This window comes from Neopsephotus bourkii, unplaced genomic scaffold (assembly GCF_033783945.1).
Source record: "Neopsephotus bourkii isolate Nb327-2 ecotype Australia unplaced genomic scaffold, CSIRO-AGI_Nbou_v1 NB_909, whole genome shotgun sequence".
Classification (NCBI taxonomy): Eukaryota; Metazoa; Chordata; class Aves; order Psittaciformes; family Psittacidae; genus Neopsephotus; species Neopsephotus bourkii.
This window is the reverse complement of record NW_026901403.1, coordinates 281,246-307,391: the sequence shown is the minus strand read 5'-3', so window position 1 is coordinate 307,391 and position 26,146 is coordinate 281,246. Positions and strand designations below refer to the sequence as shown.

Sequence of the window (26,146 nt, the reverse complement as noted above, 5' to 3'; positions counted from 1 at the left end):
GAGGTGACCATCCCAGCACCACTCACCTGAGCCGGGCACGGGCTCTCCCTGCACTTGGCACCACCAGGACCCTGACATGCTCGGGGGGGGGGGAGCAGAGGGAGCCAAGGGGTACAGAGGGGAAGGGCATCACCAGCATAGGCTGGGCCCGGTCCATCCCTCCTGCGTGTGTGCTGGCAGTTGCTCAGCAGTGACAGCCCAGCCCCGCGGGGATCATTACTCCTCCCTCATTACAAGGAGTTATTCACCCTTTGAGACAGAGACAAGAGTATCCTGGAAATGCCTCAGTTTGTGGGTTCTGGCAGTAAAGGTGTGACTGGGGCCAAGGGGGGCTGCACGTGATGCTTGCTGGCACGTGGGGGATGCTCAGGCAGCAGCCTCTGTGCCTGCACAGGGGCCATCCCCTGCCTCTGGGCTGCACCGGCACCTCTTGGTGCTCCTGGCACTGGGATGCAGTGAGGACAGAGCCGAGGCCCATTCCTGACAAATCTTCCTGGTTTGGGTCCCCCATGCCCTGGGGATGAGCGGGTGTAGGGATGCCCAGCCCCACCATGGGCCCTATGGCATCGCCTACCCCACACTCCACCTCATCCTGCCCAGGGACCCCTTGGCAAGGGGGGAAGCCCTGTGCTGGGGTGGCCACGTTCCAGCCCAGGACCACGGGGAACCCTGGGCCTCAGGTATGTGAAGCACATGAGCAACACCGGCGCTGATGCTGGAGCTGGATGGCGAGGGCCTGAGTCACAGCCTCTGGAGTCAGAGCTTTAACGTGCAGCGATGAGACGCCTCCCACCGCAAGTGACAGCAAAGAGCTTAAGGGCACTCCAGCCTGGGGGGGTGATGAGAGAGGGCTTGGCTTTAACCAAGGGGTCAGATGAGCCCCCTCCCCTGGGCACACAGCCCCCAAACCTGTCTGCAGTGTAGGCAGGGACCCCAGTGCTGCTGCAGCAGGACCCTGCCCCTTCAGCCACAGTGGGAAGGCGAAGGGCCAGCACTGAACATCCCAGTGGGAATGAGGCCTCCCAGGATGCCATGGCAGGGGTTGGATCCCAAAGAGCTGGGGAAACCTCCGCTAAAAATTACCATTAATTTATTAGAATATTCATGATAAAAACCCAGATTCTCTTTATACGTGTTTGTCTTTCCTTTAGATACCAGAGAATCCGCATTGCTTTGTTTCCCTCCTGGACACAGAGCAGGGCAGCAGCAGCGCAGGCAGCAGGGGGGCTCTCGCCCTGGTGTGACAGAGCCACATGGACATCAGGCCCCCGCTGCCCACCGGGGCAGCGATGACACGTGGCAAGGCACAGCGTGGGGAGGGCTGGTGAGCACCCCACGGCATGGCACAGGCAGCCCCATGGCGAAGGGGAGCACTGCCAACACCCGGCCAAGCCATGCGGAGCGATGGGGCCTTCCAAGCTCAGGACCCCCAACCCCCCCAGTGACCCCTCCCTCCTGCCACCCTCCCCAGTGGCCCCATGTCTCTTCCCCAGCATCTCGTGGCTGCAGGGAGCGATACAGCCCCCCCCCCATGTAGTCAGCTGAACCCCCACATGCCCCCTCCCCACACCGGGGAGCCTGGACCCATCTTTGGTTAAGGAGCAGCCGGTGCCGCGCAGGCACGGGGCGAGGGGCAGAGGGTCCCATGGGGACGGGTGGCAGCGGTTCCAGGAGGGATGGAAAGGCCCAGGCTTGCAAGGCCACTCGGAGCGAGGGGCCCCGGCTCCCCCTTGCATGGCTCTAGGATATCTATTGAACAAGACCTGGCGTGGAATGCGGGGCCAGAGGGGCTCCGGGGGGGAAGTGGCCAAGGCGGGAGTAGCGACGTGAGCCTGAGGTCCCCGGGAGGGTCCCTGGTGCGGAGCCTGGCTCCTGTCCTCCTACCTCTGCTCCGAAGCAGGGAAAGCACAAGCCAGGGAGAGGTGAACCAGTGCCATGGGGCAGCCGTCACGGACACCCCCAGCTCCCTGGCCAGAGCCCACCCTGTGGGCAGCCTCCAGGGAAGCCCCTCCGGGGCACCTGCAAATCCCAAAGCCCAGCCCTGGGGGTGAATTGTCCGTCCCCCCCAGGCTGAGGAGCTCAGTGCATCCCGGGGGCTCCTTCCCCGCTCCTCGGGGCCAGCCCAGGGCGCGCTAGGCAAAGCTGTCCTGGCGATCCCAGCCCATCCAGGACAGTCTCCCCTTCCCGAAGCCGGTGTGTAGTGATAGAGGAAACCAAAAGGGAGAGCAGAGAAAGAAGAAATGAAGAGAGAGAAATGGTCTGGAGGCGCGTGAGGCTTTGCACGCTGGCTACTGCCCCTTGGGGATGAAGGGCTCCCCTTCCTCAGGCTCTGGCCGAGGCCCCGGGTCACTGAGGCATCGCAGCATCCGCTGGTTGCTGGGGCTGTCACCGGTGCCCGGGGTGAAGACATCGTCAGTGCCCGGTGAGGAAGGCTCCTTCACCTGCATCACCAGCCCCTCCTCATCCTCCTCCGGCGAGGGAGGGAGCCCACTGCAGCCCTTGGGCTCCTCATTCATCAGGTCCACGGATTCCGGGGACTGCGGCGAGGCTGGGTCGATGGTGATGATGGGCAGGTTCTCAGAGTCTGCCTTGGGTTCATAGGCCAGAGGGTCTGGGGAGGCAGAGAGGGGTGTTACAGACAAAGGGAGCCAGGATAACCCAGGAGCCGGGATGCCTGGGGCAGGGATGCCTGACTTCTACAGTCCATATGGAGCGGTCCCAGGCAGCCCCGCGCACCACTGGTGAGGGCTGAAGCTGCCCTCTGCTGATGAACCACCGGTTCTACAAGCACCAGCATCACACTCTGCCATACCCCATCACACCCCATCACACCCCATCACACCCCATCACAACCCATCACAACCCATCACAACCCATCACGCTGTCCCCAGAGCAGGAGAGGACACACGGGACAGGAGGAACCAAAGATGGCAAAGCGAAAATGGGTGATGGAGAAGCTGTGAGTCCAGGACTTGGGGCTGAGCACTCCTGGTCTCGTCTCCAAAGCATGGCCAGGAATGTGGCTGTGGATGGAGCCAGCTGAGCTCTGGACAGAGCTACCAACCAGACAAGCTGAATTCCCAGTGGGATACATGCCAGGAAGCAAGTGGGGTGCTTCAGTCCCCCAGCCTGGTTGCACTGCCCCAGGGGAGTGGGATGGGGATGATGCAGAGGAACTGAGTAGGTGCAGGACAATACAATCTCTGAGTGCTTCAGCACCCAAGTACTGGGGTACGCAGCAAGGCACTGGCAGTGGTGACCCCCCCTCACCTACCTGAGCCTATGCGAGCCCGGGACATGGTGGGTGAATCCAGCCTGTGAGCCGGCACCGTCAGGTAGTTGTTCATCTGCAAGCAGAGCACAGGGATGTGTCCAGTGGGGTGGCCAAGGTCAATGGGAAAGGGGAAGTGGGGAATTGACCCCAGTGCCCTTCCCAGGGTGGGAAGCCCCCCTCAGCTCCCCGACCTCCACCCCTTGTGCTGGCATCCCTGCCCCAGCATCCCCTCGGCACCTTCTGTTCCAGCTGCCGGACCTTCTGCCTCCGCAGCAGCATCTGATTCCAGGCCTCCTCGTAGGGGTCAGCCACCAGCGTGTGCCGGTTGTAGGATCTCAACTGGGAAAAGGCCCCAAGAAAAGGAGAAGGGTTAAAAAAGAACACATGGGAAGGCAAGGCAGGGTCCCCTTGGCGATGGCTCAAACAGCCACCAGTGGGTGGAGTGCGTCCATGGAACCTCGTCCTTTGCATGCCCGATTCACCCACCTTGGCCCAGCAAGTGTTTAGGACACGAACCAAGGCAGTATCCCCTGCAGCACCATTCCAGGAGGAAAAGGCAGACAGGAGCACACAGGGCAGCAGGGCACAGGGTGAAGGGCCCCAGGAGCTCCAGGTGGGAAGTGGCTGGGGGCACCCGCGGGGAAGCAAAGGAGCCCCTCACCCTCTGCCGGGTCTTCTGCAGGTTGTTGCGGAGGATTTTCCGGATTTCCTCCTCCTTGTCCTTGGAGAGGGCGGGAAGGGCGCGCTCCACAGGGAGCGTCTTGGGGTTGATGTTCCTGGGTGGACAGACAGGAGTCGGTGACACCGCCACGGCCGTGGCAGCACGGGCGGCTGCTTGCCCTGCAGCCTGCAGGGGGGCCCAGGGCAGCCAGGCCTGAGGAACTCACTGGATGGACACAGTGGAGACAGCAGAGGGGATCTTGCCTATGCCCCCGCTCTCCACCAGCTCGATTGCCTGCTTCATCTCCATCTTATGGTAGAACGCGATGAGCTGGGGCTCCTTGGAGCGCTCCCCCGCGATCAGGCACTTCTTCACGTACTTCTTGTTGAAGCGATTCAGCCTTCCCAAGGACAAGGGGAAAGGAGGAGCAGAGACATCAGAGCTCCCCTGACCCAGCACCCCCTGCCTGCTCCCCAGCCCTGCCTCAGCCCAGCACAAGATGTTTCAGTGCCCACCAGCACAGGCCAGGCCAGGCTTCCCTGGGCAGCCTCCAGAACACCCAGCACCAGCTTGCACCCACAATGGATGGTCCTGAGCTCCTGCAGGTGCTGGCCATTGGCAGCTCCCACACTGCTGTGGAGGTGCCATGGTGAAGGGGTGCAGCCCTGCAGCCCCGCCTGCACACCCCAGGTGGAGCAATTGATCAAGGGGGGTGTGGATGTGGATGCACAAGGCCAGGTTGGATGGGGCTTGGAGCAACCTGGTCTAGTGGAAGGTGTCCCTGCCTGTGGCAGGGGCTGGAGCTGGAGGAGCTTTAAAGTTCTTTCCAAGCCATGCTGGGATTCGATGATTACAGCCCAGAAAAAGCCTGGCCAGGCGGTGATCCCAACCCTTCCCCATATCCCCCGCAGGTCCCTCACTTGTCCTTCCAGTGGTGATGCCCGTAGTGACCACAGATATCTTCGATCCCTGTCAGAAGGTGATCCAAGAACTGAAAGAGAAGTTCCAAGGTGTAGGAAGCTTGCGGGGCTGCCGCTCGCTCGCTCCCCATCCCAAGACCCATGCTGACACAGGGGTGAGGGCACTCAGGGTTGTGGGTCCAGGCTGGGCCGGCCTCAGGAGGGCAGCACAGTCCTACATAACCGGGCTGCTGCTCTACCGGGTCCAAGGGAGGTTCTGGGTCAGAGCAGGCACTGGGTAACACAGGGAATAGCCCTTTCTCCATCCCCCTTACCTTGGGCACTGATTTAGGGGCAGGTCCCGCTCTGTAAACCTGCCTGGTTACAGCGGTGGAGGTGGCCAAAGCAGAGAGAGGAGAGGACTAAGGTGGTGAAGAGAAGGCCCAGCCCATGGGTTACCTGCGTGTGGATCTCTTCATTGATGGAGCGCTTTGTCTCCTGCTTCTTCTTTACAGCCAGCAGGTCCACCAAGGGCCGGATGGTCATGCCCTAAGGATCAGGGATGGTGGTTAGACCTCTCCCCAAGGCACACCAGTGGGAGCGGGATGGGTTCAGCAAAGCCAAACCACCGGCCTCCATGCTGCCGGTGTCGCCTGGCAGCCCCATGGGCTTTTGGAGAAAGGGACAGTGAGAGTGCCTGGGAGGAAACTGAAACAGGGGAAGTGCAGGTTAGATGTGAGGCAGGAGCTCTTCCCTGGGAGGGTGCTGAGGCGCTGGCACAGGGTGCCCAGAGAAGCTGTGGCTGCCCCATCCCTGGCAGTGTTCAAGGCCAGGTTGGACGGAGCCTGGTGTGAGGTGTTCCTGCCCATGGCAGGGGGTTGAAACTGGATGATCTTAAGGTCCTTTCCAACCCAAACCATTCTATGACTCTGTGATAGGAGGAACAATCCTCTTGCCCTCTGAAAGCACACTGTGACCACTGCATGCCACCAACCTGCACGAAAACGGTAAAGAAGATGACTGTGATGATGGCTGTGAGGAACATGTCCCTCATGCCAAAATGCCTGTAGTCCAGGAGGTACCCGAGGGAGAAGGCGATGGCTCCCCGCAGGCCCCCGTAGGCGATGATGAACTGGTCTTTTGGCGTCAGCTTCACGATTCGGAACTTGTTGATGAACCAGGTGAGGACCAGGACACCTGAGGAGTGGGACAGGATGGTGAAGGATGCCCTCCAGTCTCCTCTGAAAAGGCAAACTAGGGTCCCATGGCCCCCAGAGCTGCCCATCACCCAGGACCGTCCCAAAGGCCTTTGACACCACACTGACACTCACCTAGAACCCTTGCAATGAGGCAGAAGAGCAGTGTGCTGATGACAAAGGTCCAGTTCCAGTAGTGGTGGCCAGCCACAGTGGAGACACCCAGGAAGATGAAGATGAGGGTCTCGCTCACACTGCTCCACATCTTGAGGAAGTACTTGATAGTGGTGTGGGACTTGTGGGAGATGTTGGCTTCCACATAGGGCCGCATGACCACACCAGAGGCGATGAGCCTAGGGGCAAGATTGAGGCCCTCAGCAGCCATCGGAACAGGGGGACAGCCCTGACCCCTGGCCCTGCAGCTCCTATACCAAAACCCAGAGCAGGACAGGGCTTGCAAGACACCAACATCAATTCAAAGCCTCCAGAGAAGGCAACAGGAGGTTTCTCCTTCCCTCTGGTAGGGCAGGAGTGAGCACTGGAGCTCAAAACCACATTGCCTTGAGCACTCACCACCACTGTGTGCCCAGGAGAAAGGGCATTGGGCTGCCAGCACCCCAGGATCTGTGGGACAACTCAAGAGAGTCGCTTCCCTCGTGTGTCTCCCTGCACTTCCTAGCTCAAACACACCTCTGGCCCTTACTGGGCATGTACTGGCCATGCTGGCACAGCCAGAGGGCTCTGCTTACACCACCTCCAAATGGTCCTGGGGACAGGAGGGCACCACATCCCACCCGTGTCCAACTCACGCCATGATGCCGGAGAGGTGGAAGAGCTCAGCAGAGAGATAGGCCATGTAGCTGTAGAGGAAGACGAAGAGGGGCTCGATGACTCGGATGTGGGAGGTGAAGCGGGACGTGAAGGCAGCGATCACCCCATAAATGACACCCACGAAGACGCCGCCCAGCGACACCACGAAGAAGCTGAGGAAGCCGAGGATGATGTCGATGATGGTCACCTGCTCGAAGTTGGCAAACTCCTCAAAGAGGTGGTAGAGGACCTGGGCAGGAGAAGGGAGATGAGGGTTCCAACGGTCCCGCTGCCAAGAGACAGCCTCACCTCAGAGGAGACCTGCATGGGAACACTGCATAGGGCCCATATATAGGCCCACAGGGCTCACAGGGACACGGTGCCATTGGAGAAGTGTCTGGGACAGGTCTGCTCCCCAACACAGCTCCAACCACTGTCCCAGGGAGGCTTCAGTCAAAGTCCGAACCAGTCAGAGCCTGCTCCTGTTTCCCAGTGAGTAGATGAGGACAGATCCAGGCTGGGGGACACTTGACAAAGCCAACATCTGCCCTGTTCAGCCCAGAGGACAGCCCAAACCCTTCATGCAGCTTTAGGGCATCCTAAGGGATGGCAGTGCTGGCAAGCAGGGAGAGGCCCAAGTGCCAGCTCCTGCCTACCAGGGTAGGGTACATGGGTCCTGGTACATGAGCAGGGACAGACATGAGAGCAGAAGGCAAAAGCATTCCCTAGGGATGGGAGCAGGGACACAGACCCGGCAGGCAGCCCCTCTGGTGAAAAGGGGGGGAATTGTCTGGGAAAAGCCCTGTGGTGGGACAGCGTGTTCCCCGCCAGCAGCCAGCTCTGGAACGGACAGCTGGGATATGGGAGAAGAGCCAGGAAAAAGCTGTGGGCTCAAAGTGAATGCAGAGGTCAGCTCTGCAGGAGGAGAACGGCCAAGGCAGCACCTGCACACAGACGTCCTTCGCAAGCGGCCTGGCCCCCAAACCTTCGACAGGTCCCTGCTAAGCTGCAGCTCCAGGGCTGGGGCTGTGGGTGACCTGGGTGGGATCCAGCCTGGCCACAGCCCCTGGGGCAGGAGCCCTTGGCACGGCTGGGCCATGTCCTCCCCTCCCACCTCCTTGGTGCTGCAACCGGAGGACAGGGAGGAAGGAGGGAAACAGGAGGGGGCAGCAGCTCTGTGGCAGTGCTGCCCAAGCCAGCACCAGCACCAGCACCAGCCCAGGTTCCTGCTCACCTCCCCAGGCACCGGCACGTCAGCAGTGCCATTCAAAGGGGGAGAACAGACTCCCAGGAGAGGAAGGCGCCAGGAGCAGCCTTGCTGTGCGCTGCCTGAGCGCGTGCTCCTGGTCAACCCAACCCACCCAGCGAAATGCTTCACCTCAACCAACCTCTGCAGTGCTTTAAGCCACTATATTTAGCTTTGCATCTGCAGAGGGTTAGGAGCAAGACGAGCTGCTGCAGTTTGGCTGGCAGGAGGCACCTGGAGGCTGGGAGTGACCCAGTCTATGGCTCTGCCTACAGGGACTGACTGAGAGCTGCCAACCTGGTGCCAGCACCCAGGGAGGCTCCACCAAAGCAAAGGCCATCCCCTTGGCCGATGCCCCTCCTGCACTCACCACCGTGACAGCATCATTGAGCAGGGACTCCCCGAAGACCAGGATGTGGAGCAGCTCATTGATGTGGATCTCCTCAAAGACAGCAAGCACGGCCACCGGGTCCACAGCCGAGATGATGCTGCCGAAAAGCAGGTTGGCCAAGAGGCCGATGTGGTTGAGGCCAGGGCCACCGAGCTGGCACACGGCATACATCAAGCCACCCAAGAAGAAGGCATTCCAGAGTGTCCCCACCACGGCGAAGATGAGGATGGTGCCCAGGTTCTCGGTGAACTGGCGCAAGGGGAGGAAATAGCCGGCATCCAAGATGATGGGTGGGAGGAGGAAGAGGAAGAAGATGTCTGACTTGAGGATGGGGGGCTTTTCACCCACCCCTTTGATGAGGCCCCCAACCAAAAGGCCCACCACGATGAGCAGGCAGCTCTCAGGAACGATGCTGGACACTGAAGGGATCACATGGAAGCCTGGGGAGGAGGAGAGAGCAAGACACAACACATGAATGGGGCATACTCTCTGTGGGAGGACACCCCTGCAAGAGTCAGGGACCAGTCCCAGCCCTCCCTGCGCTCTTCAGGGTCCTTTGTGTGCCTCAGTTTCCTCTTCCAACCCCCTTCTTCTTCATGCTGTAAAGTGGAAACTGCAGCTTCACCAGACCCACATCGCCTGGCGCTGCTTGATCTCAGACCAGAAAGTGAGACCTGGCACCAGAGTTTACCAGGCGGCAGCAACCCTGTGGCACCCATGCCCAGTGCCCCTCCAGACTCCACTGGCAGCTGTGTGCAGCACAGGCAGTTCTCCCAGCACAAGCTGTTGCTGGCTCCAGCTCTTCCACCCCAGCTCCTCATCGCTGGCACACGTGGGCTCTGGCACTCCCCTGCTGTCAGACAGCAGCCTGCCCACCAGCGCTGCTGCACCCAGCGTGCCAGGCTGGCAGGAGGCAGCCGTGCCCGTCCCCACGCGTCCCTGGTGCAGGGGATGGAGGGGAGATGGTGCTCGGTGGGGCTGAGGATGCACTTGGAGCGTCAGGAGGTTTTAGATGGCCACTTGGTGCTCCCAGGCGTGGAGAAGGGACAGGACACATCAGGGCTGCTCCTTGGGGTGGAGGGTGAGAGGAAACTCATTTCCCCCTTTGTGAATCACAGCACAACCCCAAACGCGGCTCTCTGAGCCAGCCATGACCCATTGGGACAACATCCCCCCACCAAGCTCCCCCTCTGCAACGCGGGCATCTGCCCGCAGGGGTGGGCGCGCTGCGTGATGGCAACCACGAAGCAGCACTGCAGCCAACGCACCGGTGCCCACAGAAGGATTTCGGGTTCCCTGGATCCACTCCCAGGCTTTATAGTGATTATTCGGAAGGGAGGCACACTCGCTCCCTGGCAAGGGAAGCAGTTTAAAATAAGGAGCCCTGCTTTGGCATCCCGTGTTCCTGTGTTCCATCCGGCCTGGGCCATCTGCGCATCGTTCACTACAGATTTAACCCCCGCTCCCTAATGAGCCACCATCCTGCTGCTGGTATGGAGCTGCTCAGCACCAATCTCCAAGCAAACTGCTCCGTGGCCTTCAGGTTTGGGCATGAGAGGAAGCCCATGGGAGATGGAAGCATCCAAGCTCTCTCCCAGTGCTCTCCCAGTGTCCAGCCACCAGCATCCTGGGCTGGAAATGATTCCTCATCCTTCCTGTCTCTGACCCCTCAGCAGCTCACCCAAGTGCTGAGCACCCCAGAGCAGCCCTGGCACGGAGCTCCCTATGGGAGGGGAGTGATAAACCCTGTTCCAAGCACAGCTCATGCAAACACCAGGAACAAGTGTTCCCTTCCAGCACCCTGGGGCAATCACCCATCCCAGCACACACCAGCCCTGGGCCACAGTAAGACTGAGAGCCACACAAGCAGGGAGAAGCCCACAGATCAGTTCTTGCTTGCTAAGTACGTTCAGTCATGACTAGAACACAAACAGGGCCGATTAAGCAGCTCTCACTCCGTCCCCACAGGCCCCAGGATCCCATTCCGTTGGAACATTTGCGTGCTGATGTGAATTCAGTGCTTAGAACCTTCTTGTAGAGCCCTAAAACCACACTCACACGGGCTGCATTTTAATTATGCCTTGGATTTAGCTGAATCTCAGCCATGTTTTGCTCTTTGCGTGCTCTGCTCAGTATTTTTAGAGCCCTCGGAAGCTGATCGGTACCAAGCTGCTGCTGGGATCCTGCTCCGGGTGCTGGGCCAACATCCTGCTTTGGGGTGGGGGAGCTGGATCGGGACTGCAGGGGGGGCTCACGACAGCAGAGTAGGTAATAGCCTTACCTTATTATGGCTAAGCCATAACAACCCCCAGGCTCCTGTTCCGGCTGCTTTGGTTAAAGGTTAAATCTCATGGGGCCCTGCTGCAAACTGGGAGAAGCACCCACTGGGCTTTGGCTGGTTTCTCATGGCAGAGAGGTCCCACGAGACCCCATTTCCATGAGGGCTCCCCAGAGCCCCCACATCACCAGCACAGGCACCCAGGCTTCTTCCTCTGGAAAACAAACTCCATGGGAGCAGCTCCCCATCACCAGCATGACACAGCTCCCAGACTATTAAAAGCAAGCCCAGTTGAGTAAACACCAGCACCGAGAGCTTGAGCAAACAAGGAAAAGGGGATGCAGAAGTGAAGAGTTCCTATTAAGATGGCTCCTTGTCCTCATCATGCACGTGCCCAGCATGGGAATCGCTCTCTGCTGCTCCTCAGCTAGGACAGAAAGGTCCCCTATGAAGGGCGAGCCAGGCTGCTCTTCCCGAGGCGGATGCTGTGCCATGTAAACACTTACTCCCAAGCAAGCAGCTTGGGAAAGCCTCTGACCTACGTGTGGATTTCTCCTTCCTCAGCTCTCTGTGGGTTCCTGCAGTCCCGCAGCACGGCTCGGATGCAGTGCCTGCCTTTTACATAAACTCCATCCAGCAGCAGCTGCTCCTCTGCTGCCTCAGGACTCCAGACTCACCATATCTGATCTGCTTTCATCCGCAGCCTGGGCAGGAGGGCCCTGGAGGTAAGAGAGGCAGAGGGAAGGCTGCTGGGCACCCAGCTCCTGCATCCCCACCCTGCTGTCTGGAAGAGCTGGGTCCCAACAAGCATTTGCCCGCGGTGATGTTCTTGCAGTGGCCCCATGCCCTGAGCTGCTCCGAAGGCCACAAGAGGAAGATTTCCAGCTCTCAACCCAACAGCAGCTCTCAAGGTGCTGGGAACCCACTGCACACAGAGAAGGGAGCATCCCCCTTTGCTCAGCCCAGCCTCATCCCACAGCAGAAGGCCAACAAGCGCCGTGTCCTGCAGCATCTGCAAGGCCTTTGCCCTCTCCACTCCACAGCATTACCCTGTCCCAGCCATGCAGAACTTCTCCCCCCCATCACACTGGCTGCTGCAATACAGCTCCATATGGCACGAGACCCAGGGTCAGGCTTAGTCAGAGCTCTGGCACTGCTCCCCTGGTTTTAAAGACCTCTCCCAGAGCAGCACAGAAAGAACAGTTTAATCAGACACTTGGGATGAAAGGAAGGAGGCAAAGCCTCACACACCGCCCTGCTCAAGGCCAGGTCATGGGGAGCTTCTCCTCAGCCAACACCCCTTCTCCCAACAAGTCCTTCCCCTCAGGGCTGGAGCTGGAATTGTGAGAGCCCCTGCAATGCCCATGGCCCTGACGAACACTGCTGTCCAGGGGGGATAACCTGCTGCTGCTGGAGGCAGCCTGAACCATGAGACAGTGGCCCAGCCCTGGGGACTGCAGGGTCAGTGCCCACCACTTGGATCAGCATCGCATCCTCCTTAGAGCTGCAGGTTGATTTTGGCTGGGATTAACATCCCCTCCTGTCACAGGAGGAAAAGGAATGTGATGGAGGAGGGATGAAAACCCACCCAGTGCTTGAGCTGGAGCCGGGTGAAGAGGGGGAGGAAGGAGGGAAGGAGCATGGGGCATGGCTGGAGAGACTCTGGCACATTCACAGTTAAGGGGATTAGAGCTTCTCCACCTTTGGATGCCCTCCAGGTGATGCTCTCTGCAGCCCCAGGCACCCATGGGTGCCCGTCAGGGCTGCAGGGTGGGACTGAGCAGCCACATGGCTTCAGTACAGAGAGCACTGCGGTGCTGGAAAAGCCCTGGGAGAAGGCACGGAGTCCAGGAATGGGGAGCAGGCATGCTCAGACGGCTGCCCTTCTGAAGGACACTGCAGAGAGCGGGGCTGGAGGAGGCACACGTGGCTCAGCAGCACCAGGGCCCCTCCAAAGGCCACTTTAACCCTTCAGGACACCAGGCTGGCAGGGTCTGGGGGCTGCACAGAGATGCTCTGTGCCACCAGCAAAGCCATCACCCCCTTGGTGAGGGATGCAGGTGGGTATGGACACCTGCTATGCTCCCATGGGACACAGCAGTGCTTTGCTGGATGAGCCCCAGAGTCACTGAGGTGCCACCAGCCATGGGGACGAGCCGTCTGCAAAGCATTCCCCTGCTCCATCCCTTCCTCCTTCTCCAGTGAGAAGCAGCAGGCAGGGAGAAGGGCTGGGAATGGGCTCTGGGGTCTGCAGAGCACAGAGACCACCACGGCCTGACTTTGATGCCCTGTGTTTTGGGGGGTTGAGGATGTGGGGCTAAGCCCCTAGCAGGGGGCTGGCAGCGTGTGTCAGCCTCTCTTGTCAAATGGAGCTGGATCCACGGCCCTGCCTGCGCAGACAGGGGGCAAGGAGCCTGGGGAAGGGCACAGAAGGGAAGCAGTGTGCGCCCAGCACCAGCACAGATGTGATGGGCACATCTGGAGGGAAGGGGAGGAACTGAACAGCTGGTGATTTACACCTAAACCTAGAGCGAGGCCAGGCTCCTATCGCCCTGCAAGGGGAGGTGGGAAACCCAGGGTACTTGAATTACATCCATTGCATCCCACAAGCTTCACCGTCACCTCCTGCCACCGAGCACCAAGGCAGCCAGGGGTGGCACATGTGAGGCCCTGCAGCAGCTCCAGCTTTGCCAAGCTCTCTTCAGGTTCAGCATGGAGCAAGTCCCAGTCTCCCAAGTGCTCTCCTGCAGCTCTCTTTGGGCTGGTGTCAGCAATGTGGCTTGGTTGGGGCAGCCTCTTAGAGACACATCAGATGTCCTGAAGGGAATAACTTTGATTTGCCACCCCAAAAGTGACATTTCCTTCTTAGAAGTTGACTTGTTTTGTTGTTTGGTTCAAAGGCAGGTACAGAACAAGCTCCTACGCACGACCATTTCCTCCTGATCAACCCAAATGCTTCATTCAAGCCTCATTATTTTCTTGTCACTAATTGCAAAGCAAAGCCAAGGAGCAGGAAGGGAATTAATTACAGCTGCTTTTTTGTGACTCACGGAGTTAATGCAGATCCCACACAGAGGCCACGCAGGCAGCACCCACCCAGGCCTCGCTGCAAAGCAAGCACAGGGAGAGAAGGGAAAAGCAAGACATCCAGGCCTAATCTGGGGGATCCCTCTTCTGCAGCCCAGCCTCCCATGAGCAGGGATGCAGGCAGGGAGGGAGGGAGACGAAGCCACAGGGTCTGTGCGCCCTAATGCAAAGTGCCCAGCACAGCCTGGCTCAGCTGGTGCCTGACCAGACCTCAGTGCTGAGCTGGATGCTGCAGTCAACAGCCATTCACACCCACTGCTAAAGGTACAGCTTTGTTTTCCTTGGTGCACCATGCCCCTTTGCTCAAACAGTGCGTCCCACCTCAGGTACGGAATTAGCCCTTGTTTTCCCCCTCTTGCCACCGTTCTGCAAACAAAGCAGGAGCAAAGGGAAGGAGTTCCCTGCGATAGACCCAGAGCCGCCTGGCACAGCCTCCCCTCCTCAGTCTCACGCACTCAACCCCAACGCCCGTGGCAAGGCAAGCGTGCACGGGAGTGACCTGCCTGCACCCTGCCTGCTTTCCAGAGAGAACAACCCCGACAGCACGGGGCCAACCCGCGAGGGACTCAAAACCCAACGGCTACAGAGCAAGCAGCAGGCACTGTCAGGTACGAGCATGCAGCTGAGCCGCTCAGCCCCAGCACTGAGTGTGCATTGGCCTGAGCCCTGCAGACCTGGCAAGCACTGCTGCAAGCCAGCCTGGCCAAGCTCTTGAAGTACAGCCATGCTAGAAAAAGGCATCCTGCTGGGCAGTACCATAAGGGAAGAGCCCTCCGTCCCAAGCAAAGAGCAGACAGCATCCCTGCATCCCTACCCTGTATTCCTGCCGGGAGCTGGCAGGGTTTGCAGCAGGGCTGCGATGTCTGATCCCTTCCCAGTTGCACCATCCTCCTGCAGCAGCATTTTGCAGCCTGCTCCCACTGGCAGGCCCTGAATAAACCCTCTGATGGAAGGGGAGACAAATCCAGACACCCCCAAGGCAGCTGGATAGAGCAGGCAGGCACTTGCCTTTCCCACTCTCCCTTTTGGGAGCAAAGCCCATGCCCCGGGATAGGATAAGCAGAGAATAAGCTGCAGCCAGAGCCTTCCTCCTCAGGGGGATGCTAAAGGCTCCTGTGCACACAGGGCATAAGCAGGAGTGATGCTGGTCTGGCTCTCTGCAAGGTCCAGGGCAAGGAGAGGACAGCTCAGAGCTGGTCTGGGGTGCACTCCCTGCTGTTCCATGCCTGGAACCTTTCAGAGAGGAGGTGAGCAAGGGGGCAGAGCGATGTAAGGCAGGGCAAAGACTCTTCTGGTAACTCAGTGCCTGCAGCAGCATCACATAGGAAAGTGCCTCTCGTCCTCACCACCGTGCCAGAGCCTTGCCTTCCCCTGGGAGCACCTCCCTGCGCCCCACGGGCTGCCGGCTCTGCCAAGAGCAGTCATTGCCTGGCTCCAGGAGGATGCAGGGGTGTCAAACATGACACCCCATCACTGCAGCCCCCTCCCAGGCATGAGCAACGTCACCCAGTGATGGTGATGGCACTATCTGGAAACCACGGGGCTGCTCCTTTTCGGTAGGGCTGGGTGTGGGGATGCAGAAAGGTCTCAGAAAGAGGAGCAGCCTGGGGAACACAACCAAAGGCATTGCTGCACGCTGCAGCAGATGGGATGACGAGCTGCATGCAGATGAGCCCAGCTCTGACACCCCCCAGGAGCCAAGCACTCCCCTTAGAGAGGGAAAACCCATTTGCTCTGCCCGAAGGTGGCACAGAAGGAGGCTGCTGCGCTTGAGGGGCTGGGGGCCCCCGGTGGCAGTGCTGCATAGCGGGAGGAGGATGCACCAGGAGAGCTCTGAATCATCCGCAGGCAGCCTGGCTATCAGCCTGCCAGGATGGGCGGCCCCTTGCAGGGAGCTGCACTGTTTACACAGAGCCCCAGGACTCCAGTGCTAACAGGGAGAGAGCCCTTCTTGGGGCCCAGGGCAGGCACAGCACCAGCTCACCCCCCAGCACAAAGCTGTTTGCCCACTCAGCTTCCCTCCCCATGCTAAGGGGCTGTGTCCCTTTCTTCTCCCAGGCACTCAGCATGGAGCAGCTCAGGCCGGGCTGAGAGCTCAGCCTCCCCGGAGAAGGCACCTGTATGCTCCTGTACCACGCTGTGGTGCAACCCATGGGCAGAGGTGGAGTGGAAACACTTGAATACTCTCTTTCATTCCAGAAGCAATGCAGCAAAGCACACACCCTCATTTTACCTCCAAAGCACTCACAAGAAATTAACAGATCAATTGGGAGTCTTTTACAGAGCTGGTATTAATTTCCTCCCAGCTGTAAAAGGAAATGAGAGACAAAAGGCATTAAATGGATTTGCCCAAGTCCCCAAGTGAGCGGCGCGAGAGCTGGCGTGAGAACCCAGCGGCTCCCCCTTTCCAGCCCTATGTTTAGATAATGCTTCTCCTTCAAACCAGAAGAAAAGGCAAGGACATGCTGCAAGAGAAGGAGATACTGAGAAAGACCTATTAAAGACTGAGAAGCATACAGCTTCATCCACAGTTACACCATATCTAGTAAGGAGGAACTGGAGCCAACTGGAGATACTGCCGTAGCAAGCGCTGGTCCCATCACATTATGAAGAAGCCTCTTGCAGATCCAGCTGTGCTGAGCACAGCAGCTCCTCTCCACCCTCCACCTCTCTCCAGCTCCATAGTGAGATGCTGCAAACCCCAATGTCCTCTGGAGCAGCAATGAGAAACCCGTCGAGGGTCTGGCGCTACGTGGCCATTAACAACCTGCAGTGATTCCAGTAACCCCACTCCCTGCTGACTGCATTCCTCTAACGGGCACGGTACAAGGCTGCTCCCAAGCCACAGGCTGAGATTAGCAAACCTGTTGGAAGCCCTCAGGCATGCTCCACATGCAGGTTTCCTAAGGCGGGACCATATGGATCCTTACCAGCCGTTGGCAGTCACGCAGCAGGAACCGGGCACACAGGTATGGAGGCAAACAGGGACAAACTGCCATGCAAAAGTCCTGCTGCTGTGGCTCCAAGGCTCATTTTAAACTTTCTTCCACCATCTCCCATCCAGAGCCAAGCCAGCAAGCCTGGGTTCTTCCTGCCATAGCTCATTTACCCCAGAAAACCCAGTTCTCTATGGCGCAACAGCATCCTCATCCTGTTTTATGTCCTTCAGAAGTATCAGAACAGCGACAACTTGAGCATTTGGAGCTAATAAAAGTGTCTGGAAACACTGCTCCAGCTCAAGGGAAAGGGGCCAGGAGCTAAACACAGCTCTTCCCAGGCTGCTTCATCTGGATGCCATGAATAGCTGGGCTAGGAGGGGTCAGTGCAACACATCTGCCTCGAGCTGGGGGTCTCCTAAAACAGGATCCTCCCAGTTACTTTCTGCATGATGCAAAGCAAGACTGCACGCTGTTTAACTGAATACTGAGCTGCTCTGGAGCAGAAATGACCCCAGGCCTTGTGAAGAGATGGTCCCTGCTCACTCAGGGTAAGGCTCTATTGCTCCCCCAGCTCCCTGACCTCACGCACACGGCTCCTGCTGGCCCTTGGAGCCTCGGGAAGCGTTAAAGCTGAGCCAGCCCAGGGTGAGCCGGGTCAAGCTCCCCAGGCAGAGCGGTGCCAATCGCCCTTCCCAGGAAGAGCAGATTTCCTACCGGGAACAGGGGCAGGAAGGACAAACAAAGGCTTTTCAGGAAACAACCTGTTGCTCCCCCCTCCACCAGGAGGGAGGAGGTAATTGCAATTAGCGCTGATTACTACCGGGCTTTGCAAACCCAGACAAAGCAACACCGCTCGCAGCACACGCCAGCACCGCGTTGAGAGCCAGCAGGAGCACCCAGTCACCTTCTCTCCCCCAGCTCCTGGCAGGAGCTGCCAGCATGCAGAGATCCCACCGCCTAAGGCACCCTGGTGGGACCAGGAGCTGGAGAAGCATCCCCATCAGATGCCGTTTCCAGCATCCCCTCTCCATCAGGATGCAGGCAACGCTGTTTCACACCCAGCCAAGCGAACAGAAGTGCTCTGGGAGCAGATGCTCTCCCCTCTCGGCAGCACTTCACAGAGACAAGAGCCTGTACCTTGCAAAATGCACCCTCCAGGGACCAAAGCTGCAGTGGGAAAAGTGCTCCCAAGGGAAACTGAGGCACTAGCAGGGCTGGATACACCAGCTCTTCTCTTTAAAGGCCTGTGCGTGCCTAAGTCTGCACCTGTGGCATTTGTACTCCAGCAGCAGGATGGGAAGCTGCCTTCTCTCCATATCTATCAGTAAGAATTAGCGTGTCATGACTCCAAACTGCAGCATAATTCCAGGCACTGGGAAAGGGAGTCTGCTTCTGCAGATTTGCATCTTGCAGCCTTGCTAAAGGGAGTGGAATGACTTCCCTGCCAGCGTTCACTAGCAAGTGAATTTAAAAGCTGTCCCTCAAGGTTGTGTTGTGACTTTCTGGAGACAAAGAGCATCGATGCTCCGACATTTATGAGTCACTCCTGGGCAACCCAAGGAAACGCTTTGTTCTCTTCCCATTACAAGAAGTACTTTGCGTTCTCCAACCTTCCACTCAAAACATCACCCCAGCTTCAAACAAGCCTTTGGTCGGCCGTGCCCCAATCAAATCCGTCACCAAAGGGCATCACAGCACCAGATTTATTCTCACTACTCCCCTCCAAGCACTGATCAATCTTGGATCACACCTTTTGTGCCAAACACACAGCAATGTGTGTGTGCATGCCTGCCTGCAGAGCTTTGCATTTCAGGTCTTCCTTCCCAAGCACAAACACGTGTTCTGCCCCAGGAAAGAGCAGGAGAATAAAGCATGCCGAGATAGGCATCCCTCCATTAACACACAACTGGAGAAATGAGAGAGAAAAGCAAAACATCAAGTGCCATGTAGAAGAGATGGCAAATGCAGAGCTTGCCTCTTTCTCACATAATCCCAGACTGGTTTGGGTTGGAAGGGACCTTAAGGCTCCTCCAGCTCCAGCCCCTGCCACGGCCAGGGACCCCTTCCACTGGAGCAGCTTGCTCCAAGCCCGTGTCCAACCTGGCCTAGAACCATGAAATGAGAGGACCAAGCATGGATACTTGGTTCAAGTCAACCCTTGCCACAACCTCTCTTCCCTTTGAGGGCAGCCAGCCCAGATTTCCAACCACTGAGGCTGTTCTCAAACCTACCCCAGCAGCTTTGAGTCCCAATGGGTGAGAAGAAACTGCTGACAAGCCAGGCAAGGCAAGGAAGCCAGCACATGGGAGAGGTGTAACCCAGCTCCATCTGTGTTTTCACAGAGCATTCCGGGTGCATTTCAGCTTTTATTTGAACAAATGAAGCCTTGGGGAGCCAAAAGAGAGACATATTGCAGAAAATCAGATGTTTACAAGGCAGCTGCAGTAACCCATCCTCATTATTGCTTAAAGTTTCCTCTCATATCCACAACTCAAATGCTGCTCTAGCAAAGGCCTCACTCCTGCATGACTCCTACAGCCCCAGCATCTTTGCAGTGTACAGCCAAATCCCAGGACTTGCAAGATGGAAAAGGGAAGGGATTATGTGAATGAAATACTCTTTTGGAAGCCTAATGAGCTTCTGGCTTATACAGGAGGCACTGAGATGCCTGTCATGTCTGCAGAAGGGCTCCAGCCCCTTGGTGCCACAGGTTTGTCACTCATAGAACCACCCTCTCCCCTTCCCTCCACCACTGTGCGGCTTTCCTTTCTCCCACGTGTGATTCCCAATCCCTATGTAGCCACACTAATTACAGACAAAAGACTGGTAGACTGGTTCTCCACCCCACTTATTCCCAAGGGAGCTCCAGCACCTCTGGCTATCGTGGGTAAGCCGTGGCTGGGTGCCTGGGCAATGTGGGATGGAGGGCATGACCCAAACCGTGCTCTGTTCTGCTCCTACCCCACAAACCAGCCCGGCTCTGTTGGAGGGAGAACTTCACAGCATCTCCCTGGAAGCCAGAGCAGCACCCATGTGGGCTCTGGCCATTGCAGGACCTGCAAGCCAGCACCCCCATGCCACCCCTGCCCTGCGTGTCCAAGCCTTCCTTACTAAACAGGATGAAACAACAGCTTCAGCTCCTGAGTGGCCTCAAGGTGCAGAAAGCAGATCCAGGCATCCCTGCAGGCCTGAGGGTCCCCGTGGGGTGCAAAGCCAGGGCTTCAACCCAGCGTAATCATGCTTTAATGGGCACTAGGGCTCACCGGGGGGGGTAGCGGCAGTGATTACAGATGTCTTCAGCTTTTCCCACTCCATCGCCATCCTGTACTTCACAGCAGGAATCTTTCACTCTTCCAGCCCTAATTAACGTCATGGCTTTCTCAGATCCATAGAGGGAAGAGTTTGGAGGGATTTTGCTCAAGCATCAACAATGGGCAGAGCAGGGAAGGCGAAGAACATGCCATGGCTGTTCTTTCTGAGACGGTAAAGCAGAGAGAAAGAGAAACCAGAGCATGTGTTTGGATCATTCCCCAATAAGGAAGTGGGAATGCAACAAGTCTGCATTAGAAGAGGCTGTTTAACTTCATTATCATCACAATTTACACTTCTGTAGCACCAGCTGCATGGGTATTTCAAAATCCTTTCCTAACATCTATTCATCGAGCCTCAGTTCCCTGCAGAACAGGCACAAGCTCACCAACACAAACCGGGAAGCATGTGGGGTGATCTCACCACACAGCACCTTGGTATCTGCACCCACACATGAAATCAGCCATGGCTTTAAAACAAACATTCCCCACACCAACCAGTGCCATGGGTCCAGCTGAAACAACCCCGACACCTCCAGCCCTTCCCACCAGCCAGGCTTTGCTCACGGCCATCCCCAGCACAGCTCAGAAGAAGCCGATCTTGTGGTGGCAGAAGAGAACCCCCAGCGCGCTCATCCCACCCATCAGACACACAGGTCCAGCATGAGGACCCTGCTGGGCCAGGGCACATCTTGGGAGGTTTCTTTACTGTCCCCTTCCCAACCCTTGGAGGTGGCATCAGCAGCCATGTCCCCACACCCCACACCAGTGGCTCTGCTCCACATCTGGTCTCCCACATTCAATTCCTACATTCTGTGCCATGTTTCCTGCCCTGCTTATCAGCCCCTCAGCCAATCCAACCCTCGAGTCCATTAACCGACAGGTCCCGGTGAGACTTACGGGTTTGCCCTTCCAAAATGCAGGGTTTCAGGGATGTGGGCTGCTAAAAGCATCCATAAAGCACCCGAGTGTTTTAGCAGCCAAATCTCACTGCCAGCCTCAACACACTTCTCTAGCTTGAAATCGTTCCTGCTCCTCCATGAGGCTCCACAGCCCTACTTGTACCCATCATGTTTTGCTCTTCTTTTCCCAGCTCCTATCACCAGCCCACAGGCCCTGGGAACTTCCTTCATCTTCCTCCTCCCCAGACAGCAGCACTGGGGACAGTTGGTGAGGCCACTGCCACCTGACGCTGGGATGCCCCATGCCCGGGATCTGTCACCAAACACCCCCAAAGCAGCAGCACATCCCCACATACCACAGAGCTCCCTGCAGCTCTGGGCCCCCTTTCTGCTCGCCCCATACAGCCTCTCCCAGCCCAACAATCACACACAACAGCCAGTCTGCAAGTACCAGTTTGGTGCTGGTTGGGAGGGAGGGAAGGAGAGGGAACACCCTGACAACAGCCTGACCCAGACACACGTTGAGTGCTGTGAAGGGGGGAGAGACAGCAATGACTCAGTTCTTGCTCCAGGCTCCAAGCCCAAGTGGAGCACTGCATCAGGCAGCGAGCGCGCATCTAGCGCACATCAGTGAGCAAAAGTAGGGTAAGAGCTCAGCTCTAAGGCAGTGCCTCGTGGGGACCCTCTGCAGTAACAGCCAGCATGGCCACGTAGGACATCAAGTCCTCACGTACCGGGATGAGATGGAGCTCGTTTTCTCCATAGCTGTCCTCTATGTATTAGTTTTCCCCACGGTGCTGTGTGCTGGTGGCCAGGAGGAGAACACTCCAATTTGGCTGCAGCAGCACTCCACAGCAGCAAGGCTGTCTCCAACTGGAGCTGGTCAAGATCCCGGGAGCAGACACAGCCAGGACAGCAGACCCCAACTGACCAAAGGGACACTGCACACCACAGGATATCTGCTCAGCAACAGAAGTAAAGAGAAAGGAGGAAGACCGGGGACATTCCTTATTACAACGCTTGCCTTTCAGAGCAACCACTGCTGTCTCCTGGGAAGTGGCTGGACATGGCCTGCTGATGGGAAGTAGAGAATGAATCTTCTGTGTTTTCCTTTGCTTCCATGTGCGGCCTTCCCGTTTTCCTTATTTACCTGCCTTTAAGAGGTTCTTGCATCTCATTTTCTCCCCACCCTCTCCTGCCAGGAGGGAAGGGACAGAGCAGCTTGGTCAGCACATGGTGTCCATCCAAGGCCAAGCCATCACATTTCACCACACACTTGAGCGGCAAAGTGGAATGGCCAGGATGCTCCGAGGACGTTTGGGAAGAGGCTGAAAAGTCAATTGGTGCAGAGAGACAACAGGAAGGCAGCTCCTAATGCACTATGGAAATATGACTGCTATGCTTTGCGGCTTTGGAAGATGTCCTTGGGAGACACGGGTAACCCCAATTCTTCTCCAGGAGCTGGTGCTCTGACCAGCAGGCCACAGCCAAAGGCGTGCTAACCACAATCTGTTATTTACATTCCTGACTCACTCCTTCCCTTCCCCCTGAAACGGAGAGATCTGAATTGCCCTGAACATCTCCTGGAGCCACGTCAATTCCTCAGTGCCAGGAAACCAGGTTCTTGTGCCCTGGCCCTTTCCTACCACTCCTTGGGCACAGAGGGAAGGAAACCCTTACAATGGCCTTGCAAACCCTTGCAGACAGGCACAGAGGGCTTCTCGCCTGGGTCATTTATGGCTTATGTGTTCTGACCTTGTGCAGCAATGCAACAGGTTAAGATAATGCCCGGTTGCAACCCTCAGCCGGGAAGGCTTCTCCACCTTTGCTGGCCAAGTCAAGCCACCACCAGATGTGGTCCGCATATGGCTCTGTAGAGGCATGGCTGGAGCTATCCCTCACCCCCTCTTCTCCTACTCAGTCTTAAAATACCGTGTGAGTATGAAGTGAAGCAGCCGGCACCAGCATTCCCCTTCTCATCTGGGATTAGCAAAGCAGAAAGAGCCCATGCCTGTAGGACACACGGGGGTAACCAGTCCCACTGTTGAAGAAATCCAGCCCCTCTCATGTGTGAATCCTCCAGGAATCAACAAAGACTATGTCAAGAAGGGAAGGGCCCTACTCACACCTTTGATTCCCCAACCTAACTCACAGACAGGGCTGCTGGAGACAGGATAAACCCTCTGGAAGGGACTGTCTAAAGTGTCAAGAGTGATGAGGGGAAACTGAGCAACAGGACAAGGGTCAGGCTGTATCTCCTAGCCCAGAGGAGAGCCCTGTAAAGGCTTCTGCGCTCCAAGTGGTTGCTCTGCACTGTCTGCAGTGTGTGGGTGACACCCCAAAGCCATTCACAGGGGTGAAGATTCACTTTTGCAGCAACATGAGGCTCAATGACCAGCACTAACCCAGTAAAGGGGGGTCTGGAGGTTGGGGAGAAGCTGGGGCCGGTGGCAAGCTGTCATGCACAGCCCATGCTGCACAGCCCATTGCCCCTCTTGGAGTAAAGCTGTTCCCCCTTTGCATCTATGGATACACATTAACAGGACAGGGGGGAGAAGAAGCACTGCTTCTGCTCACCATCCCCCTTCCTCTCTAAATAGCAGCTGGATGCTCCAACACTGCCTGCTTTAGGGAGCCTGGAGACCTGTGTGTCTCATCCTGCCCTCACAGCTTGTACTGCACAGGCACAGGAGCTATCCCTGGGTGGAAAAAAGGCTATTTTGCTGCTCTCAAACAACATCCTCTGGTCCAAGGTGGCACTGATGGAGCCAGTATTTAGACAGTGAGCAACACACGCAGAGCGAGGCCGACAGTTCAGCTGCACCAGCAGCTTGGGAACCCCACACCAGAACAAGGTGAACAAGCAACCCTGGAGAGGAGGCCAAGCAGAAGGATGCTCCAGGACTGCTGCTGAAGCCCCTGTGAAAGGGGCAGGCAACCCAGGGTATGGATTGTGGCATAATCCACATCCCGGAGAGCTGCAGAGCACCTGCCATCTCCGAAGGCCCCTTGCCAAGTTCGCAAGGCAGCTCCTCCTAAAATATACCCCCTCATCCCCAGCCTTGCGTAATGCGCACAGCACGGAAGCACCAGCGGGGCTCAGCTCACCGCCAGAAATAACTTGTGCAGCACACCCGAGCCCTCACTCCAGGAGAGAAGCCGCCTCCCGCAGCCCCACGGCCGGAGGGTCCCCGCAGGAGGGGGGCAGGCAGCGGGCAGCGATGGCCCCCGTGTCCCCCTCCGTGTCCCCCCCCGGCGGAGCCGCTTTCCCCTGCCCATTCTGGCGCTTTCCCTCCGCGGCTCCTCGGAGCAGGGCGCAGGGCACCGCCGCTGGCCCCTCCTTTCTCCACCCGCTTCCGCACTGGTGCTTCTGCCTCCATCACTCCCCGCGCTGCCGGGCAGGACTGCAAGCGCAGTGCAATAGCCCCGAGCAGCTACCAGAGGTCGCTTGCTCCGCGCTGGGAGAGCCCTCGGAAAGCAGATCGATTTGGCGGCTGCGTCTCCCGCGAGGCACCCTCCAGTTAACGTGCACCTTAAATCGTCGTAGGCGAAGCTGGGAAGGGAGAAACCCCACGGACCCCGCCTGGGTCTGCCCCTGCCTTGCCTCGCAGACAGGAGGAAGCCTCCGGGTCTGAAGGGTTCGCTCCGCTGCATGTAAATAAACCACCCAGGAGGGATGTGGAAACAGGGCTTTGCTGCCTCCGCATCCCCAGGGGGCTGGGAAGGGGATGAGGCAAAGTTGAGCAGGGAGAACTAAGCTCCTGGGGGCCTCTCGTACCCCTCCAGGCCAGGCCAGGGCACGGTTTCCAACAGGCACCAGCTTCTGAAGAGCTCCCAAAGCGAGATTTCAATGGGCAGAGCTACCCTTAGCATTCTTAGATCGCTGGTGGTGATTGAGAGGCAAAATGAAGGCAGAGCTGCCTTCCCTCCCAGCACCGCGCTACAGCACAACAGGCAAACGTTTCACCTATCTTGGCTTTGTAGGACCACTGATGGGAGCGGGGCCAGCCCAGCCTCCCCGCTGAGATTGGAGCTGTATCCCGAAGCCACATCACTTTGGGATATTTCGGTTGCCATCGATTCCGCTGCACAAGTTTGGAAAACACTTTGTCAACAACCCCCAGCCCGACAGCCGGATGCTTGCCCAGAGAGGGGCATTGCACAGGGTGACTTTCGCAGCCCTCTGGCCCCTGACGCTCCTCAGCTTTAAGGCAGGAACCCTCTGGATGCTCTGCAGCAGGGGCAGCTGCCCCCCTGCTTTGCTATGGAGGGGGAGGAAGAGAAGGTGGAGGCGCCAGGAGGTTTTGAAGTGACTTCTCCAAGGTTACAAAATGCATCTGTGGCTGAGAAAGGCAGGAAACAAACCGGATGCTTCCTCCAGAGTGCCGAAGGGAGGATAGGAAACCAAGCAGGGGAATGCTCAAGGCTTGGGGAGCATCTCCAGCCGTGTTCCCAACCGGTGAAATGCGCAAGGCTGTGCTGAGCAAGGCCGGGATGCTGCTGCCCTGTCTACCAGGCCCTGACAGACCCAAGGTCGTGGGGAGAGCAGTGCCCACCCCTGCCTCAGGGTGCCCGGCGGGGATACAGGGGATGCTCCAGCAGGTCCCTCCCTGGCATGCTCTGGCAGTCCCACCCTGGGGTGTCTGTGCTGCCCAGCCAGTGACTGCCACCCTCGGATGCTCCAGGGGAGCCCTCCTCAGGATGCCGGGGGGGGGGGGTCCCACCCTGGAATGCTCCAGGGGATGCTCAGGGTGCCCGCTCCTGGGGTGCTGGAGGCTCCCTCCCCGGCGCCTTTCCAACCTACCCAGCTTCATGAGGCAGGCCAGGAGGATCCAGAGGGAGATCTCGAAGGGGATGCGGACGTGGGTGTAGTCGATGCCCAGGACGGGGAAGGCTTTGCGGGGCTTGGCGTGCTCCTCTGCCGAGGCGTTGGCCGGCTGCCGGTGCAGCGGCAGGATCTCCTGGGCAGAGCCGGGCGGCGCCGTGGTGAAGCCGCCGCTCTCGCCCGCGGGCAGAGGGGCCGGGTGCCGCTGCGGGGGCTCGGAGTTGGCCTGCAAGCCCTGGCCGGGCAGCAGCGGCCCCAGCAGCAGCAGGGCCCAGGGCAGGGCGCGCAGGGCCGCGGCGCCCATGGCGGCGGGCGCGGGGTCGGCGGGGC

General features: G+C 58.1%; 1 protein-coding gene across 2 annotated transcripts; it reads right to left on the bottom strand.

Moving 5' to 3' along the window:
• Window positions 1–1,544: 1,544 nt before the first annotated feature.
• Window positions 1,545–26,146, bottom strand: SLC9A1 (solute carrier family 9 member A1). 2 transcript variants are annotated; one of them, XM_061357661.1, is made up of 12 exons: window positions 25,796–26,146; window positions 8,457–8,917; window positions 6,840–7,090; window positions 6,166–6,383; window positions 5,829–6,031; window positions 5,294–5,383; window positions 4,856–4,926; window positions 4,162–4,335; window positions 3,936–4,050; window positions 3,533–3,613; window positions 3,275–3,347; window positions 1,545–2,611 (listed from the first exon to the last, which is right to left on the bottom strand). In XM_061357661.1, the coding sequence occupies exons 1-12, from the start codon at window positions 26,118–26,120 to the stop codon at window positions 2,289–2,291; spliced, it is 2,385 nt and encodes a 794-aa protein (XP_061213645.1). In that variant the 5' UTR covers window positions 26,121–26,146; the 3' UTR covers window positions 1,545–2,288. The 2 variants fall into 2 exon arrangements, with proteins under 2 accessions (XP_061213645.1, XP_061213644.1); XM_061357660.1 differs by having other exon boundaries at window positions 3,512–3,613; window positions 25,796–26,145.